The 21,092-nt window shown below is 38.6% G+C and overlaps 1 protein-coding gene across 3 annotated transcripts in view; it reads left to right on the top strand.

Annotated features, from left to right (window-relative positions):
* The window catches only part of LOC306908597 (ras-specific guanine nucleotide-releasing factor RalGPS1), a 78,002-nt gene that overhangs the window by 50,725 nt on the left and 6,185 nt on the right, over positions 1-21,092 (top strand). For all 3 annotated transcript variants that reach the window (XM_079481629.1, XM_079481627.1, XM_079481628.1), the window contains 3 exons: positions 12,856-12,993; positions 13,556-13,649; positions 16,847-16,914. In XM_079481629.1, coding sequence (XP_079337755.1) covers positions 12,856-12,993; positions 13,556-13,649; positions 16,847-16,914 — 300 coding nt within the window. The remainder of the gene's footprint in view (positions 1-12,855; positions 12,994-13,555; positions 13,650-16,846; positions 16,915-21,092) is intronic.

Raw genomic sequence — 21,092 nt, 5'->3', positions numbered from 1 at the left:
TAAATTTTTATCTTGTATAAATCGTCTTAAATAATACTTTTTGATAAATGTACGATTTCTCTTATACTAGTATGTTTATCAGCATAAAAATAGACGGTGTGCTGATACGGCATTAAAATATATATTGATTATTATAATAATATTCAAATCGCGTCTAACGGCCTGAAAACATTTGGCTTCTTTGTTTATGTTTTGACTGCGAGCTTGGCTACTATTTCACCCACTTATGTTCTTTTTATGGAGAACACTCCAGCAGGTTTGTGGATTGTTTTATGAGGGTCTCTCCCAAGGACTGCCATCCCCCCAAACATCCTCCCCACATCCCCCTCCATGTGGTGAGAACATCATACTCCTTTTAGTGTTATTGCCAGTCGACTGTGGTCCCAGGTTCCCTTTGCCTGAAGCTCTGGTGGTATTAAAAAACACACGAAAGCTTTAACTGGTAGAGCTGGTGAGTGCAGTTTATACCAGCGTGCCAAAATCAGATCTCTGTCTTATATCTATGAACAAAATCGAAGGTTAACAACCCCCAAAATGGCTGTTTGGCTAAGTGGGGCTTCTTTGGCCAAATGTCCTTTAATGGTGAGAAAGCCGTCCAAGCATGAGGTCAGCTCATTAACCGACATGAGCCCAAACAAACCAACTATTATGTCCATCACCAAACACTGCGGCCCTTCATCGTGGAGAGATCAAACAGGATAGACCTTCAAACGGCAATGAAATTGGCCCTCGGATCATTTGTGTCCACATGCCAGGTTAATTCATTTCATGTGGGTTATCTGGGTTAGTTTGTTTGTTTTCAGACCTGATGCGATACCTGAATGTGGCCGACGGGAGAATTGTGACTGACCGTAGACACACAAACGTGTGTTTAAAGCAGACTTTTCTGCGTTTTTGTGCAAACTAAACCATTCAGAAGGTGTTCAGAGAGGCAGTTTTTCCAAGGCAAGGAGGTGTTTTGTTGAGTGTTTGCCGTGGAGTATTGTGGGATTTGGTATAACGAGACAAGCTGAAAATGTGACATTTATAAAAGTGAAGGGTTTGTGGTGTTTAACTTTTTTTTGTCAAGTTGTGAAGTTATGTTTATTTCTATTTGTTAAAAAATAAACAATTATTTGTTACAACCCAAGGAAACATGTTGCCAGTCTAGTCGATTACGGGAACATTTGTCTCGTGTTCTTCAAACTGTTTTTTATGTATAGCAGTTGCAAAATATCAGCATTCTGAATAATATTCAGAATCAGAAATGTAATTTCATTTAAATTATTTAAACATGAGATTAAAACAGAGATCAATATTTTGATTTACTTTACAGAAATAGATTTACGGTATTTATTTAAAAAAAAATAATACCGAAGTGTAATAGGGTATATGGGTTGGCATTGATGCATTTATGGTTTATAAATAGTTATTAATATACATATCTACAGTGCTGTATCATCAGGAAAGTTAATAATTAGCACATTTTTAAGCCTTTTGTCATATTCTCAAGACGATGCAAAAGAGAACTCGATTCAGTTCTCACAGTCTGTGTGTATGATTTGCGCGCTGCCGGAAAACCGAATCTCTGACAACGTGCAAAATACTGAATTGAGTTCTTTCACGCCTTCTTAACAGACATGTCCACACAAAATTATCCCAAAATACCCATATTAGCAAGTATCCTTGTAAAAGTAATCCATTATGTCTTAAGTAAACAGAAACAGTTTGTTTACAAAGCGTGTTGCACTTTATTACATCCATGCTCCCGAGTGACTACATTATAACTTTGGTAAGGTTTAATTTATATTATGAAGACTATTAAGTCTTATTTTAAATTAGTTTATTTAATTTTTGTTCCTGATTATTACTAATAGATCAACCTGAAACCCCTGAAAAGCATTCTTTTTATGTGTATGTTTGCTTTATTTCATTACATGTGCTAATGCTTTTGCACATAGCCTACTACTGCTAAACTTTCCTGTAGCTCAGTGTTAAGAGCATTGCGTTACCAACACAAGGTTGTGTGTTGGATCCCAGGGGATTGTTGATACCTATGTAAAATGTATAGGATAATGCAATGCAAGTCGCTTTGCGTAAAAGCGTCTGCCAAATGCCTAAATGTAAATGTATTGATTATTTGTCTTCAACCATATTTGAAATTTAAGTTAGGTTAGTGGTTTTTACATCATTACCTTATTTATTGAGATTACATAGGTAAAGAAAACGACAAACACACACACACACACACACACACACATACATCTATATACACACACATACATATATACATATAAATAGATATAAAATAATATCAAACATAATCTTTATTGTGCATTCCAATTAATATCGATTAAACTGCAGTTGTTTTGTTTTCATTTAAGCCATAATAACTAAAAAAATACAGCTAATTAACACAATAAAACACAATAAAGAAATAAGATCATAAAAAACATGATTTTAGAAAAAGGTAAAAAACGCTGTTAACTCATTTTGGAAACAAACTCTTAATATATATATATATATATATATATATATATATATATATATATATACTGTATATATATATATATATATATATATATATATACTGTATATATATATAATATTTTGTCTACAGTGTTGTTATTTTTGTCAAATAAAAATTTTCTCAGAGCTGATCTTGAGTATACCCTAAGCACAACTACGTAACATGCATACATCATTTTTAATTCATCTTTAATTATATTTCTGAATAAAAGGCGAAGGCATACATTTTCCAAGGCTGACATTACTTTTGGCCACCGCTGTATAAATATTTTACAGAGCATACTGCTCCGATCTCACACTCAATTCTTTCTCTTTTATGACCCCCAACACACCATGAACTCCATCTCCATGAACTTGTCGAGCACCAGGTGCTCTCGTGTTTATGCACCTGAGTGGATGGATCTAACAAAGACCTTTGTTCAGTAGAGGAGCAATACTCCGTTCACACGGCACACAGTTTGAGGACTGGCTGTGCCCGCTGATATTTTGTAGGCAATGAAGTCACATTGGTAAGTTCAGACTGTGCCGTCTGCAGTCAGATTTGAGATGTCTCACTCACACAAAGGTCCACTGTTTAAAAGCCCCGGGTAAGAGATGTAGTGTTTTAATCAATGAGTTGTTTTTCCTGTTGCTTCAAATCAGCTTTCGTTATTTTTCAAGCCGTTTCTATTAAATCTTGAAGAAAATTATGCATTAATTTTTTTCTGTAAACACACAAACTAAAGATATCTGTGGTGAGGAAAGAAAAAACACATGTGGTGTTCTGGGGCACAAATGTGCACAGCTATCAGGTGACATGACACGGTCCCAAGAGGCGCTCACAGGCGGTACGTCTCAGATCTAAACTCACGGCCGGTTCTACCTTGTTTGAGGCTTTCAGCCGAAGTCTGTGTATCATTACAGAAATCAAGTACAAATGCACCAAGATTAGAAGCTGGTCTTTGGATCGGACAGAGTTTATACAGCCCGTCATTAAACAGCTTTTCCCCAGAGATTGCATGTAACGTTATACGGATTAGAGGTAATGAAGTTTGTGTGTTGTCAACGTGATGATTCAGTTCGACAAAATCGCTTTGGAATGATGGCATTTTACTGCTGGGAAATTACTGGCTTTTTTTGGAATACAGTTTCTTAAGACTTGGAAATAAACACGTTTAATTCTCGCACTTTATAAAAACCTCTTAAGATTTTCACTTTCTGTCTTCCAGCAGGTACGGTCTCTAGCAACGGTTGTAACTTTGCAACTTTATATAACACTTTATCATATTATCTCGTTCTTAAAAAGGAAGTTCACCCAAAAGAAAAAACGCTTTTGAAAGAATATTTTGCGATGTTTTTGTTGATTTAATGGAAGTCAATGAAGGCCATTGTTGTTTGGTAAACTTCATTCTTCCAAATACAGGTCCATAAATATTTGGACAGAGGCACATTCTTTGTTATTTTAGCTCTGTACCAAAATGTATTCAAGTTACAATGGATATTGTCTCAAAGTGCACACGCTCATCTTTATTTAGTGTTTTCACATCCAGATTAGTTGATGTGTTTAGGGATTACAGTTCTTTAATATGTAGCTCCCCCTTTTTTCAAAGGTACCAAAAGTTATTGGACAGTTGAAACAAAAGCTGTTTCAACTGGAGGGGTTAAATAAGATGGTTCTGCCAATCTTATGTTAATCTTGAGTACCTGTAGAGTAGTATTCTTCATATCTCTGAAAAGTGTTTAGTTTTCTCACATTTACAGAAGACATTTTCGCAACTTCGTTGCTGTCCGGGAAATACAAACTCCATCCATACTTTGGAAACCCGAGCGAGGCTTTTTTTCCCCTCACATCTAAAAACACACCTCTCAGGTGCCATTATTAGCTCTATTAGCGTAAGCAACTACAATACATTAGTATTCTTCTAGTGTATTGGAAGGAAACACGCTGCTGGTCGTGCTCTTCCGCTCGTTCGTTCATGGGCGTGACCTTCCAGGAGAATGACCAATAAAAACATAGGATTCTTGTTTCGAAACAGGGATCCAGATTTACTTGTAGTGCTGGTGGACAGTATCGAGCACCGAAATACCACGTCATCGACCAAATCGTTTTTTAACAAGTTGACCATGTTAAGCTTGAGGGCCCAGAACGTTTAACAGTATAAAGGCGGCACAATGGATGTAATAGCATGTTACTCCTCCTTTAATGTATTTAAGAAACTTTTTTTATGTGATAAGCTTGATTTTGATCACAGTTTTCATGCGTCTTGTCATGCTGTCAGACTTTCACATTGCTGTTGCATGACTTTGTCACTCCTGAGGTTTGATTTTGTTGGAATTCAACACGCACTGGAAGGGCCACAATTCATCTAGAAACGCTCAGTTAATTTGAATGGTCTCTTAATTCTTTCCGCGGCTGTATTTTGATTCATATTTTCTGAGTAGAACAGAATGCCGTTTTAAAGGTTTTTGTCAAGAAGTCGACTTAACTTTCCGAAGCGCTCTTGAAATGTGTTTGGTGATTGACAGGTGTGTCGCTGCCCGTGATCTGTTCAACTTAATACGAACAGCTGCGGTTAGATGACTGTTCTGAATTATGTCAGGTTCCAACACAAAATGTCAGTGTTCAGTGGAATCGGTGAGGTTTACATTTTCCTTTAGTTTTTGATTTTGCTTGTATGAGTGTTTGAGATGTACACCAGGCTTTGGGGTAGTCGTCTGTCTGTTAGCAGTCTACTGGAGCTTTGAAAAGCTGAGGATTTCAGTTTTACTGGGTGCTTGCGAAGTTGACTTTGTTTATTTTTCTTACCAAATTAACCGTTTTAATAGGCTCCGAATGAAGTGCTAAAGGAAAATACTCCTGTATGAGCACAGATGTAAAGCCTTATATACATGAACTATTCTTTTAAAGATTCAGACCATTAGGAAAGTACATTTAATAAACAGTGAAGCCATGATGCTGTACATCTAATATCTGTCATTCTTTCAGTTTTATAATTTATCATTGCAGTCCGTTCTTTGACTGCGTGTCCCGTAAATGTTGTCTGTGTCTGGAATAAACATCAACTCCTACACGGATTGGCAAAGCTCGTCTGCTTGACTCAACGCACGTGCTGAATGCAAACCTGTATGTTTTTATCAGTGGCGTGGGAGCGCCGTGCAGACCCGTGCGGGCACGTTTTTAAGATTGATTTACGGTTATAGGACAGGAGAGGCCAAGCCACACTGCTCGGAAACTCTGTTTATTTATTATGATTCAGCGGTGATGTGGAAAGCGGTAATGAGCTGCTCGAGAGGTTAATCTGCGGTACAGCGAGCCGTCGCTCTGCTGTCCTGAACCTGTGCTGGTTCTGTTGTGATGCAGTCGCATGCGGAGGCCATTACTAACTTTGCTGTGTCTACGTTTTTTGCAAAGCGATGCAAAATTGTGACAAAAACAACTATTGAAATAAATTTGAATTGAGTTGTACAGATAAAAGAAAGGTTGTATTTGTGTATTGAGTGACATGACTTTAGGTTGATTATGACGGATGTCAATGATGAGAAGGATTTAGTAAGTATTCTGGTCTGGAGAGAGTAACCTTTATCTGTGGAGAAACGGAAGATGAAGGACTCGCGATTCATCATGTGTAGTTCATGTTACACGCCTGTTTGACAGATGCAGTTTATTGCTCGAAAACGCACACGGCAGCATGTTGTTTCAGATCTAGTATTTCAAGAAATCTTCTCCTCAGCCTTTGATCCACACTCTATGTTTACATGGAAAGGAAAATTCTGGATTAAGCGTAACTTCAGTTTTAACCTCAATGACATGTTGATGAAAACCAAAGAATTCTGACGTAATAATCACCGCTGCGGTTTCTATACAGATACTTCACCGTATACAACGCTCATCTCTTTCCTCGTCACTCTTCCCATTTTTACAAACTCAGGAAGGAGTGCAAAAAAAGTGTTTTTTCCTCGGGCATATGCTCAAAAATAATGCTGGTGTCGGTACAGTATAGGCTTTACAGTATTAATGTTAAATCAGTGGTTCTCAAACTTTTTTGGTCATTACCCACTTTAGACAAGGGGGAATTTTCAAGCCCCACCTGCCCCATCGCCCCAACACAATGCTAATGAAATGCGCAACAAGCTTAACATGTTCCAATTTATTGAACTAAAAAGTAGTATCAGAGTAACAAGTTGTATCTAAAATACAAACTATATACATCAAATAACAGAAATTTCTAAAATAAAGAAAATAAAAGTGCAGCTTTGTCATAATAACTTTCATGAAATAAAAAAAAATAGAGAAAATAAAAGTGCAGCTGTGCACTACTAATTTCAAAAATAGAAAAGATATAAAAGTGCCATTTTGAAATCTGTAAAAAAAACATTTAAATATGGCTGCGAAAGTTTGTTCCGTTACAATTAATATGCTGATGTCATGTTATTTTGGCACTTCGGTTCCAGGTTACGTTTTTCTCGGGGTCTCATATCTAATGTTGTTTTAATATAGACTCCATGTAAACTGATTACCCCCTTAATGTTTCCATGGCGACGTGTCATATTTGTCACGTGACACACCTTATGACAGATCGCCTTAATTTCCTTTTTTCTTTCAAAATATTCACAAACTTGCTTACCACGTCATCAACTATCTGATATTCCGATTCTCAAAAATGTGTAAGTGAGTGTGTTTGGTCATTAATAAATAATCTTGATCTACGTGAGACGGGTGCCACCATGTTTCTTTGCGACGCAGTTCAGAGAGTTTATTTGTCTGTCATCAGTTTCTCCCGAAATACATGCAAGAAAGTGGCCGGTGAACTCCTAGAACTTTAACTCTTGTAAACTTTATAGTTACTTCCACTATGTTTGTCTGATGTGAATAACACACGTCGTCAAATTATATTTGAATAGATTGTTATTGCTGCTTCCACAGACACGAGTGTGTATCTTACAAACTCCAAATGTATTGTTTTACTTGTGCTTATGTGTATTTAAATGGCTGAAACCTAAAATAAACATTATTAGGTTGAAAACACTGCATAGTTTTGGTATATGACAGCGCTGAGCTCGTCGGTCTCTGGCTCCGCGCAAACCAACGCGCGAAAGCACAATTTGAATCTGGCAGTCACTGAACATTCTAAATCTCATATCTGGGACCGTAGGGGCACGGAAATAATATCCCATATATGGGACCAAACCGGATACCGCTCAAAAGGTTAAAAAATCTCTAGCGAGGTAGGCGGGACGAGAGCCGGGATTCGAGGCCGGTGCGTGAATGATAACGAGCGTCAGCTGTACGCGCACCGTAGGCTACTATTGGGTTTCGGCATGTGTAACAAAGTTCCATGAAGGGAAGGAAGGAGGCGAGAACCGGCGAACATTTAACATCTTTAATCAAATCAAATCAAATAAACAAGGACGTAAAAGACAAAACACAAACACAATTTCCGGGCCCGGTCCTCTCTTACTGACGGTCCGGTCGCTCGTCCACTTATGCTTCACAATCTCCTCCGTGATACCAGACCGGTGCGCGTACAGCTGACGCTCGTTATCATTCACGCACCGGCCTCGAATCCCGGCTCTCGCCCCGCCTACCTCACTACAATTTCATTTGTAACCATGAACACAAAATTCCGGAAGATTTGATCTCACGTTTCCATATAAGGCATAAAAAGGAACATTTCCTCACGTTTGGCGCGCCCCACCTGTCACGTCTCTATTCCCCACCAGTGGGGCGCGCCCCACAGTTTGAGAAACGCTGTGTTAAAGGAATAGTTTACCTTTAAAATGAAAATTCTGTCATTTATTTACACACCCTGTTGTCATTTGTCATCACCTGAGACGATATTAAGAAAAATGTTTTGGTCCCCATTGACTTGCACTGGTTTTGTTTCCATACAGTAGAGGTCAACAGGGACCAACATTTTTCAAAATATCTTCTGTGTTTTACGGGGTAAAAAATCACACTGTCATTTAAAATGACAACAATGTGAGTAAATGATGACATAACTTTCATTTTGAAGGTGAACTATTCCTTTAAATCTTCTTGTGAAGATGCAATGCTGCGGTACTGACACAAGCCAAAACCAGACATGTGTTATCTGTAAAACATTTCCGACCTCTTCATATGAACATATTCTAGTGATTTGATGCATTTAAATAGTTTAATTGGCTCCAAAGGTTCTGTAAATTTAAGGAAGTGTTGCAACAAATGACTATTATGCCAAACTGATCATTTTGAGTAAAGATCGAAGTTTCTTTCACAGTGTCAGAATTGCCAGCAGTTCGTGGTAGACAAAGTTTATATTTGACTTCATCTATTGTATTGCGTTCATTATTGCAGAAGACTGTCGCATGAATTAGAAGCATCCAGACTGCTCTCATTTAAGACCATTCGGTTTTAAGACTCAATCACTGTTGCTCGTGTAATGTAAAATGCTATGATGTTTTTTGATGGTTGTTTTGCAAAAAATTTTTTGAAAGGAATTCCTCATATTGTATTCATCGTTTAAATCTGGTGGTAGTTTATGGTCATATTTAATGCACGGACAGGGCTTTTTTTTCGCTGTCCACAGTCACCACAATCCTTGCAACCTGCCAAAATGACCTCAATACATGATGAATAAACACTCAGGTTTTCTTGGCAACCGCATTTTGGCAGTACCAGTGGGGACCCTGGCAAAGGGATTTTTATAGTTGCTTTACAATCCCCAAAATTTCGCCCCAAGTTCTCCATGTACCCACAACATTTTATTTCTGCCTTTTATATGTCATTCGACCGATAATAGTCTGTCTTATCATCAGCAATGGAATTCATCATGTTTTTTCAGAGGACCGACCATTTGAGAAGCTGTTTTTCCTGAGGAAACGCTCAAACAAGGTCCACCCGATCGAAGAAATGTGCTTTGTGACTCATGTTGTAAGATTTTGCATGTTTACATGGAAATGGTACAGCCTGAAAACAAATGACGGTGTCATATCCTCTCCACTCCAGGCATTGGTCTGTCTGTTGACAGCTGGAGAAACGATGACCGTGATGGAGACGATGACCGGACCGTTGCGTTGTCTTATGAGAGCTCAGGTTAATTAAAAAAGTCGCATAATAACATGACGTCTGTCTGGTGCTGCTTGACGTTCATCGTTTTTTTTAAATGCGAGTTGTTTGCTAGTTCTTCGAATGCAGGAGGTCAATTTTTTGTGCAATTGTCCCACAGAACAAACAAACACGGGTTATTTAGGGACCCTTAATAGGAAAGAGTATTTGCCATTTCTTGAAGAACGTTTCCTTTAGGTTTTGAAAGAAGAATCACAAATGTGATCTCTTTCAGTTATTTCTCTAAGACATCAATGAGGGTAGGAAACGTCTCACGTCTCAGATAGTTTTAGACTTTGAACAATGTCACAAACGTTATTAATATTGTTAATAAAAAGCCACATACGTTTCTTCCGTAGAATATCATTTCTACATGAGACCGTAGTTCTGATGTTTTGCTGAAGGACAGTAAGCTTGTTGGATCTGTTTTGCTAATACCTGGCTTGCAAACAGGATTGCGCAATAAGATCATTGCAGTCCCAGGTGAATTCCGCATCAGCAGAAAGGAAGTCTTCTGTACGATTGGATCCGACAGGTTTTCACCGTGTGTTTTAGAAAGCGTTTGTTCGGTCGAACACCGAGAGCCACGAGGAGTGACGCGCATTATGTAAGCTGGCGCGCTGCAGCCTTTTAAGGGCACAGAGAAGCTCGTAGCCTAATTCTGTTTAGTCTGAACATCAGACCCTTTTTTCCTGGCAGGGGCAAAGTCGACAAAACACACACATAATGCAAATGGAAATGAGTGGTAAACACAAACACTTTAATAGGTTCACGTTACGTTGTTCGTTTCCATGTTGAACAACAACATTTGTACGTCGCTTTGGATAAAAACATCACACATTTACATTTAAAAAAGCGTTTCTGTTGTTTAGCATGTGTGTGTTTGTGGTTATTGTGTGGCCGCTGAATAAACGGCATCTTTCATCTGCTTGAATACAATTGTTGTTGGTGTTTTTGAATGATGTTCAGATTTGGCTGTGTTCAAATAGCAGTAGATCATTCATGGTTTTGTATCATTCGTAACAGCACAAAAAGATCAGAATTTCAGGGAAAACGAACCGATAACATGTTTATCTTGAATGCACTGCGCTGTAAAAAAACAACTAGGATTTGCATTATTTCTGTTATTTGTGTGTAAACTTTCTCAGTTTTTTGTTGTAAAACAAACTTGAAAAACGTTACGACATTTTTTAGAGTGACAATTTACTTTACAAATAAACACAAAAATGTTTGTAAATCCTACTACAGTTGTTGTTTTTTACAGTATGTTAACTTCTTTGAAGTGTCGGCCAAATGCATGTATGCAAACAAAACTGTCTTCATGTATTCACCATCTTTTTCTATGTATTTTCAATGAGGCCAGCAGTCTTGAGCTCATACGCAAACTGATGTATGTACGTCTATAGTAAACAAACTCTCCATGTCATTTGCTCTTTTTCTTTTTACAGCAGCACTCCTGTTTGACTTCAGAGTTATAAGTAAAGTTTGTTTTATATATTTGTTTGATTCACTTCCATGTGGTTTTGATATACACATGGATTTTCTGGAGTACCAGCCACATTCCACAGTGTTAACTTTGTAATCTTTTGACAATGACATTATTTGACTCTGTTATGAATTTTGATACATACAGTAAACATAAATGTATCACGTAACAAATCACAACACAACCAATACAAGGGAAAATTAAGGTCAGGTGCTCCGTCTTTATATTATCTCAATGGTCATTTTTATACATGGCAATAATAATACGCTTTCCTTGTATGGAAAACTGAAGCTTAGGCTTTAAGCCTTGGATTTCCTTCTGCGCCAAAGGAGAAAACAAACCAGACGGGTTTGGAACGACGTGAGGTTTTGTGAATGATGATTTCTTTCATTTTATGGGGAAACTCTCCCTTTTAGTGAAACTTGTTATTAACATAATCCAAATAAGAGCAACAGAACCGTTTTTATTAAAGCAGAGCTTTTGAAAATAAAACATAATATAATAATTACCCCTTGAGAGGCCTGTAAGCACATGTTGAAAACCATTTTTCGATTTATGGTTATTAAAGGGTTTATGAAATTGCTCCATGTATTTGTGCCCAGGCGTGTGCAGGTGATCTCATGTCATATTTGTTGCAGCAGTTTGTGGCTTTTTGGCTCATTTGCTGTTTGTTTCATGGCAAATTAGAATACGCTTTCATTTCCCGTCTTATTATAAACACACATCCCTTAATGCTTGAGGTTTGTGTGCATGTATCAGAAGCGGACATTTCATCTGGACATCTCTGTTTGTTTTCTAGCTTTTTTTGTGCTTAAATAAATAGTAGAATTGTACTCATTTTGCATAGTGGTTTTCATCTATTGTATAGTATTAAAGTAGAGGATTTCGGATTGATTCCGTTTCATTCATAACTTCATAATGACGTCGCATTACAATATAGGTTTTAGTATGCACACCGTACTATCGAGAAGAATTTACAACCCAAACACGGCCGCCTTAGATCTTCGGGCAACACTTATCTCATGTGTCTCATCAAGTGTTGAGATCGTTTCCATCTCCGCTTCAAATACAGATGCATGCTGGGATTTATTAAAGCCAGCAGTGCCCGACAGAACCTGCTGCACGGTACACGTCTGGTTCTCATTACACACATCATACTGTATCGTGTATATCACAGCTTGTCTGGTTAACGCAGGTGTCGTATCGTAATCTTTGTTTTAAAGAGCTCGGATTATTTCAGCATGTAAAAGCGTTCTGACTGACAATCTCTGGTCTCTGTTGTTTTAGTAAATATTAATGGAACATTGGAGACGGACACAATAATTTGTTGACGGTGTAAGGCATGGGATTGAGGGTGTATGTTTTTCGTTGTTGTTGGGAATTTCTATACAGTATGTATGCATTGAATTGTGTAACATACCTCCTCATTTAAAGTGCAGTTTTTTTATGGGGCTATATGATATTGAAAAAGAATGTAATGAATATTGCAATATACAATACAAGAATGCTATAGGTTTGTAAAATCGATTTTAATGATATCAACATATATTTTAAAACGACAAATCAATGTAAATGACCAATATACATTTCATATGTCTTCATGGATTAAAAAGCATCATTACTATTTTGGAAAGTGAACAGCCATGTTTTACCCTTGTGGTACAAAAATAACTTGCAATCTCGATGTATACAAATATTTTTACTGTAAAAAAATCAAATAGGGAAGATTTGTTAACTTCAATATTTAATTCTATATATGAATAAAAGCCTAATCTGACTCGTTTTGTTCCCCACACAGGAATCTACCTGCTGGACATGATTTACATCGACTCGGCCTATCCTGCCTCTGACAGCATCATCGAGACAGAGCAGCGGACCAATCAGATGAATAATATGCTCCGGGTGATCTCTGACCTGCAGGTGTCCTGTAAATACGGTCCGTGTAGTCATGTGCTCCAGATTATAAATATAAACAATCCCTAGTGAGCTACCAGCATTTAAAAAAATACAATATAAAAGTAATGTCTAGTGTAGCATGTAGTGTAGTAATGTCTAGTCCCAGCATGAGTCGCTTGGTGAAAAGAGATGACCGGACACCGAGATGATCGGGAATGTTAACTGTAAACTATATTTTTTTCTGTAAATAATCTCTGTAGGGCTCCATTACTCCTGCTGTGGGTTTTTTGCCGCCGTCACTATGCAAACTGAAACCTTGAAAAGTTCCAAAATCTGTCCAGTAATGGATTAGCAAACAAGGACATGTATGAAGCCACACTAGCTGGACAGATGATGCTGGACAGCCCTTGATGTAGACAAGCTGCTATTACAATACTAGATTTGTCTGAAGGAAATAATAAAGAACTTCATTCATAACAGAGATGCGTTCCGTAAAAACAAACGTTGCTGGTTATGTATTCTTGAAATCCTTGGAGAGATTTGAAGTCGATGTGGATGTCCATACACACGCACATGTCTGACCCTCAACCTTCTCTCTCCAGATCACCTTGTGGTCCTGCCTCATGTGCAGAAGTACTTGATGTCTGTTCGCTACATTGAGGAACTTCAAAAGTTCGTGGAAGACGACAATTTCAAGTAAGTGATGTAAGCGGTGTGTAACGGCCCCCCGGGGGTCCGAGACATCAAAGATACAATGTGTAGGAGTTGTACATCTCAAGCGCTACTCCTTCAAACCGTCTGATGACTTTAGCAGGACGCCCGACGCAGAAGTGAAGTTGACCCGTTGGCGGGATGATTTAGGGCTCGGGGGAAAGGAAACGGGGAATGATTGCGTATGTGTTTTTTTTCTTAGTCTGGACATCCCCAGACATCTGACACTGAGGATTCATGGGTCGTTTCAATTATATGCATACAAACCCGGATTTTTGGGTGGTCGGCACAGTGAGAATCAAAAGGGTTTTTATTAAAAACCCCGGGTGATCTGAGTGTTTTGGCCAACATTGAGAAATAAATTTTCATAAATAGTGCTTCCAAACCGTGAATTGTTGCTGTTGAGGTTACGTAAATCTTAACATTTCTACAAGAATATTTTTAACAGTACTGTGTTGCATTGAGAACGAAGACTGCAGATTGTGGTCCGGTTTTTATTCTGAAGTTTTACTGCGAAGGTGTCGTTCCTCTCCACCTCATATCATCATGGACAGCTGTGAAGTAAATTCATACAACCGCGGTGTATTGTAGTAAGATTAAAGAGTCTTTGGTTATGTTGGAGTTGAATGTTTACGCTGTAGTGTAAGTGAAGATCTGTGGGACAGTCTTAATATTGTCCTCAGGCTGTTACCATTGGCTCCATTGGATGGATACAGATGCAAATACAGATGTCTCAGAGAAAATATCATCCCTCCCTGTGAGCGTTCATTTGTCGACGTAAACATATTAGCGCACATTTAGGAAACACGTACGTTTGCAATACTTCTGTTTTGCTGAGTTTCATTTATAATGTTCTGACGTAAATGCGTCACAAGATTTAGTTTGTGTAAGTGATATTTAAACACATCTCATCATGTTGGACCTTTTTTTCCAGTGTTTTCTAGGCCTCTCATCTTCTTCACTTAATTAAAGAGATTTGGACTGAATGTGGTCCTGATGACAGAGAATCAGTAAATGATTTTAGTAATCTCAGATCTGTTTTTGTTTTGGCCGGTGGATGTCCCCCGCAGGAACACTTTCGTAACACATTGTGTTTTATACAGAGTCTGGTGAAATACTTGCATCAATGTTACCTAATCAGACCAACGCTTTACTGGGCTTCCTACATTAACCTAAAATCAACCCGTGTAATTTATTAATGGCAGATTCTGATACATGTAATGGAATTTGGCTTGGGTTACTGGTTACATTTAAAGCGACAGTTCGCCCCAAAATTAAATTTCTGTCATTCAGACCTGCGAGCCCATCACGGCATGACCCCGTTATGACCTCACGTGGCCTCACAGGCTTGGATGATGTAGGGTGGACTGTTGATGTTCATCCAGTGTTGACATCATCCTGCTGACGTAGCTCAGCCTCCCTGAACGCCAGCGGCCCTTTCACTTCTGTACCATTTCCAATAGTCTGACTGCGGTGCAAACATGAAAGAAGCAGGCGCAGATTTTTCGAGTAGCATCTCCAGCAGTGTCCCAAAACCCAGTGTGGGTCTGTCTGCTGTCTACATAGGGAGCTTTTAATGAACGCTGAATCTGGTGTGATTTGTATCACACTTCACGGATGGAAACGCTGTTGAAGTGTGGGTTTGGATGAGAGCCGTGTTATCTAGTTCCTAAACTCTTAGCACAAGTCTTGTTTTCGTGATTTTAAAGGCTCTGACCGCTTTAAGTGGTTAATTTACCTCACAATGATCGATTGCTTTGGGAATAAACCACACCCACCACTTATCTGACTCCAAATATTTCAACTTCCTCACAAACAGTGTCTTATCTGAGAGGAATTTATCCTTTCCCTCACACCAAATCCCCAAACACGCCGTTTCAGGTTTTTGTCTTTGGCCGTTTCATTGTTTCCTTTCGCAAGAATTATTGGTATGGTATTAATCTGCTTCTCTTTTACATTGACAGGTCAAGCTGGGCTAACCATGTTATTGATCTGGTTACAGTTATTGATGGCGAATCTTGTTTGGTTATAATGGTTATAAGTAAAAATCAAAGCGCGTCACATATAGCAGATGTCGAAAATGAAAACCTTCACATGTAAACTCTATTTTTAGTTTCAAATACGGCTCATATTTGTCGGACCCAAACACTTTGTTTTGGTAGTTGTATGGTGTGGTCATTTTCCAGGTTTCTCACTGTGCATAGTGCCAAAACATTTCATAAAGATTTATAAATGAGGGTTATTTATCAGGACTTAAAACGTTTAGTCATGTTCTGTTTTGTTTGAAATGATATTGGCCGTATGGCTCATGTTTGACGTTTGGCACAGCGTCTCCTCCAGCGTCGAGGGGGTCTCATGAAAGCAAGTGTATAAATCTGTTGCGTAAGAGGTTACTTGACTTCTGTGAGCTTTTATAGAAAGCACTTTATAGTACAACTGAATTTTGTAGTTTATAATAAACACTAGTTTTATATTAGTATGTTTTGCGTTGGACTGTGACGCATCAGTTTGAGCCTTTTTACTGCTTGCGACATCATTTTTTCTCACTGATATGTTTGACTTTAATAAATGGTTTTCGCCACTAATAGCCAAGTGGACGTAATAGTGCTTTGTGGTCCTTTTCATCCATATCTCTTTAAGGACAATAAATAAATGAATGGTTTGTGGTGGCTGACGGAAGGAGTTTTTATTTATTACATTATTTTAATTTTAAAAGATCATCGAAATTGAAAACATTACACTTAAAGGGTCAGTTCATCCAAAAAGGAAAATTCTGTCATCCTTTAATCTCCCTCGAGTTGTTTCAAATCTTTGTTCATTTCTATGTTCTGATCACTAAAGAAGATATTTGGAAGAATGTCTGAACAGTTCTGGGGCACATTTGACTGCCTTTGTAGTTTGGTGGTCAATGGTGGATAAGAACGTTGGTTACAAGCTTTCTTACAAATATCTTTATCCCTGTTCATCAGAGCAAAGACATGTATGCAGATTTTAAACATCTTGAGGGTGAAAACAGTAAATGAAGACTGTCTTGTGTGTATATTCATATTGTATTTGACTACATTTATCCCCAAAGCCATCTGTACGCAGTTAACCAAACATGAGTTTTGAAATATTGATGGTGGCACCCTGACGTTTTATGAACTTTTGGTTAAAAATCTTGCATGTTCTTTCCATTACAGACTGTCTTTGAAAATTGAACCAGGGAACAGTTCACCACGCATGGCCACGTCTAAAGAAGATCTCGCAGGTCTGTATTCGTGTTAACGTCTTTATTATCATAGAAAGATGTCAAATTGTAATGTTAAAATGTTTTGCTTCAAGCAAATAAGTCCTTTCATCTTTAATCATGCCATTTTGTGTCGCTGTGCCTTAAAGACGTGCTCTTCACATGAAATGTGAAAGATCTACAACAAGATGCGCCAAAACAGAAAACATCTTCACAGCATTCAGAAAAAGACTAAATCGATTTCCCACATCATGACCTGTTTAAAAAAGTTCTTTTGGAGAGGATTAGCATGTAGCCGTGAACATTCAGCCCCATGTGTTCTGCGGTTGAAAATGGCCTTGCAGTATACACGCACGCACTCGTTTTCAAGGTATCTAACCCACGGGACACATTCAACTCTTCTGGGCTTCATGAAGACCCCAGTGTGTTGAGATATTGTTTGGTCCTTGGGGGCCGAGAGGTGTTGGTCCCGTTTGACTCATATAAAGGCCAAAGGGAAGAGGAGTGGGCTGAGAAAACAAACCGCAGATAATGTCTCTCGGCGGATCCATCAAAATCCCAACATAACAAATCTGCACATCTCACGCTCCACGTGGAGGCTGATATTATTTAGTCCAGACACACTCTTGGCAGAAGACGACTCTGTGATGGTCTGTAGTTGTTGTGCAATGCTTCGAACAAGTGATTCGACTGCCTCCCAGGGCTTCATCGCTGCATTATATTATTACACTGTCCAATATAATGTTTATTTGCCAAAAAGAATTTTGTGATTTCGTTTTTTAAGGTCCGACTTTGGTTTATGGAGTGTCCAACAACAAGTTAACTTACATGCAAGGTGTAAAAACACTTAATTTTTCTAATTATAGGTTGTTACCTCACTTGACTCTCAAATGATTCGTTCGGCCGGCGATTCATCTTTCTAATCCCCTCCTTTCTGTCAGCCTACTCTGATCTGATTGGTCATATGGTCTAGTCTGCTGTGATTGGTCTACGGTGTTGCAAATGGAACGTAGGCAGGCATTACACCGAGTGACACAAATCCGACCCGGAACTGGAATTGGAAAGACAGACGAATCGTGATTCAGAGTCGACTCCTTTTCTCTCAAGCTCAGTTATTCGTTCACTTTCGGCTTTATATCTTGGCAGACTGCTTGCATTCACACACAGCAACATGACACACTGCATGACATGTCATTTTAAGGACATTGTAATAGTTACTCATTAATCTAATAAACATCCGGGTTAGGCCATGGCATAAAAACACAAAACTGTGTTCTGTCTGCGGTTTTAAAATCTTGTTTTTGTTACCAGGAAGATGTTTGTTGAGCTTTAAAATGAACGCATGGGTGGGGATTTCTGCTTTTCTTTGATGTAAACACTGTAAAACACTAGTGAAGTCTAGTCAGGCGATATTGCAAGGAAAAATAGTCAATTATAATCCAATTTTTTCGGCTTTATAACCACATCCATAGGTTTCCATGGTTCTGTACCTTTAGCTATAAAATCAAACGTAGCAGTCTGGTTTGTGGGGTTACCAACCGTGGGGAACCCCTCCCAGGATTTTATTCTTTCAGAAGCGACATATTGTCTTAATCTCTAAAGATGAGGTCACTGGCTTTGACAGAATTAAATAAAGACATTGTGTATATGACACATTTTTCCCCCCATGCAACATTATAGCTATATGTGTGTCCTCACCAGATAAGCTGACACAATGTGATCATTCTTTCCTCAGATCGTTTCCTTTTCTCAGATGTTATTGTTTGATCTAAATGAATACTGAGAATATTGTCCTTGTATGTAAATAAAATGTTTGGCCTCTCGTCTCCGCCGCATGTTTACATCACAGGAAGAGTCAGGTGGACGAGGTCTCCGAAGGGAAACTCCGTTATATAATCCGCGTGCGTCAGTTTCTCCATTAAAATAAACGTTGGCCAGGATCACGACTTACAACAGCGCAAAACACAGAACACACGTGCCCCGGGAACGGCTCGCAAAGCAAGACGTGTTAACTGGGAAAAGCACGGGGAGTGAGAACACACACTTATCTCGCTCTTACAACACTGTATTTCTCAAATACCTCACCGGGAAACTATTAATAGCTGGAAGCAGTCTTGTTCGAGCAACCGTCGAACCCTGTTCGTGATGTCCAGACCTTAATCACACACATACCAGAGAGAGAGAGAGAGGACATTTCTGGAGCCAACCATTTTCAACACCGTCTCTAATTCTCCGCTTTCGTACAGGAGATTATTTATAGTGGCTCGAAAACGCATTCGGACACTTGAGTCATTCTTCAAATTTAATGTCATTTACATCGTTTAGCGCTGGGAACGCCGCTCCATCTATCGATTTCAAACGATCTCCAAATCCAGCGTTATATCCACCGTTTATATAACATTCAACACTGTGGGATTGATCTATATTGATCTTAAATCCCACAACACCCAAATGCAGCGAACAAAAAACACAGCTGAACTTCGCGAATATAGTTCTCTCTCTCTCCTCCACACAAGTGAAAGCGACCATGATTGACGTGCTTTTCCGGGAGAATTGTCCAATGAGGGACTAAGAAAAGTTGTTGTGTAACGATTTTTCGTGTTCGAAAAAACTTTACGAAACCTGTACGAACGCCGGGGGAGTGTATCGAGCACAGAAATACTACGTAATACGTCCAACTCGTTTCTTCCGAGTCGTTCAAAACAGGGATTTTGGATAGAAACACCGTAAAAAGACAGATGAAAGTGTTCAAATGAACGTTAATGCGCATATGCAACATTAGTTGCGGCACTACGACACTACCGTTTAAATAACAGAGCGGCATCGCAGGAATTTTGTGCAACCCTACTATTGTATCAAGTATAGTAAATGGTAGTAATATGTTGTATACTCAAGTATATCATACTAAACACTATAGTGTTGTGTAGTTAATGCTTGCTTTGAATATTTAGTGTACTTTGGTTACTTGTGGTAAGGTTGAAAACACTATAGTATTTGCAGTAGGACATTTACTACAGTTTAACATGTAAAACACTGTAGTATACTATATTTCCTATCAATATTTGTTTTTATTTGGAGTATAACTACACTTCTAGTAAGACTTCTAGCGTTTTCGTAAAATGCTTTGCCTGAAAATTGCTTCTTGGCGTTTGCTGCAGTATTTTATCAAGTGCAAGACTGCAGAAAGGTCATTTTTTCTGAACTTGATCTGCAGCAGACGCCCATCATTCCCATCCAACAAATTAAAATCATATTAAACAACATGAGATTGAGTCGTTAGTGACACGATTTTCCTTCTTTTTGGAATTTTTCTTGGAAATGTCGAGACATTTTTGTCGTGGCAAATGCTCGTGGAACATATAAGCAGAGAAAGTCCGTCTGAAACAAACCAGACATTTTTTTAGATGACAAGTGAAATGATGAATGTTTAATTGCCTCTAACATCGGCTGTATTTATTGACGGATCATTGTAACTCGTATTATAAAGGTTCCTGTGTCTCAACCGGTACAGCATTTGGTAGCGCACAAAGGTTTTGGGTTCGATTCCCAGCCGGCACGCACGCACATACTGATCAAATGTCTACTTAATGCATTGTGCATGAATGTAAAAGGCAACAAATGTATGAGAATGATAATGCCGTCTGTATTAAATCTCAACACACAGACTTTCAGCTAATGCAGTGTGCAGTTGGACATCATCACAGAACTCAACAATGATGATGTCATCAGGCAGAAATGAGCTCATGAGAGACTGCAGCCGGACTGTGCGTGACCCTTGGCTTCTCTTTGGGTGCTTGTTAGATGTGTTGTATCCGTCAGCACAAGAGCCGCAGTTTGTTTTTAACAGGTTCACTTGTTAGGTCGTCATCTATCCCCTATCATGTGCTTGAAAATCTGTTTGACTGTCATTCGTCTGTGAAACACAAAATAAGATTGATATCTTGGGATCCTGAGCTTTCTTAAATAAACCACTTGCTCCACCAAGTTTTACTGAATTGATATATAAAAATGGGTGTTCGTTTCATACAATTTGGTGGAAAAAAAAACATTTTGTTGAGTAATGCTTTAAAGAAGGAAAACACGCGCAGGAGAGAAAGCAGACAGATGCTGTGATCATTGGCTCGGTGAAACGCTGTTACTGTTGGACTCCTCTGTGCTTTCTCTCACAGGACGGAATAATCACGGCAGTGATTCTGTCT

This window comes from Barbatula barbatula (genome assembly GCF_947034865.1).
Source record: "Barbatula barbatula genome assembly, chromosome: 2".
Lineage (NCBI taxonomy): Eukaryota > Metazoa > Chordata > Actinopteri > Cypriniformes > Nemacheilidae > Barbatula > Barbatula barbatula.
Note: the sequence above shows the minus strand (reverse complement) of the source record. Positions and strands in the feature narration are given on the sequence as shown.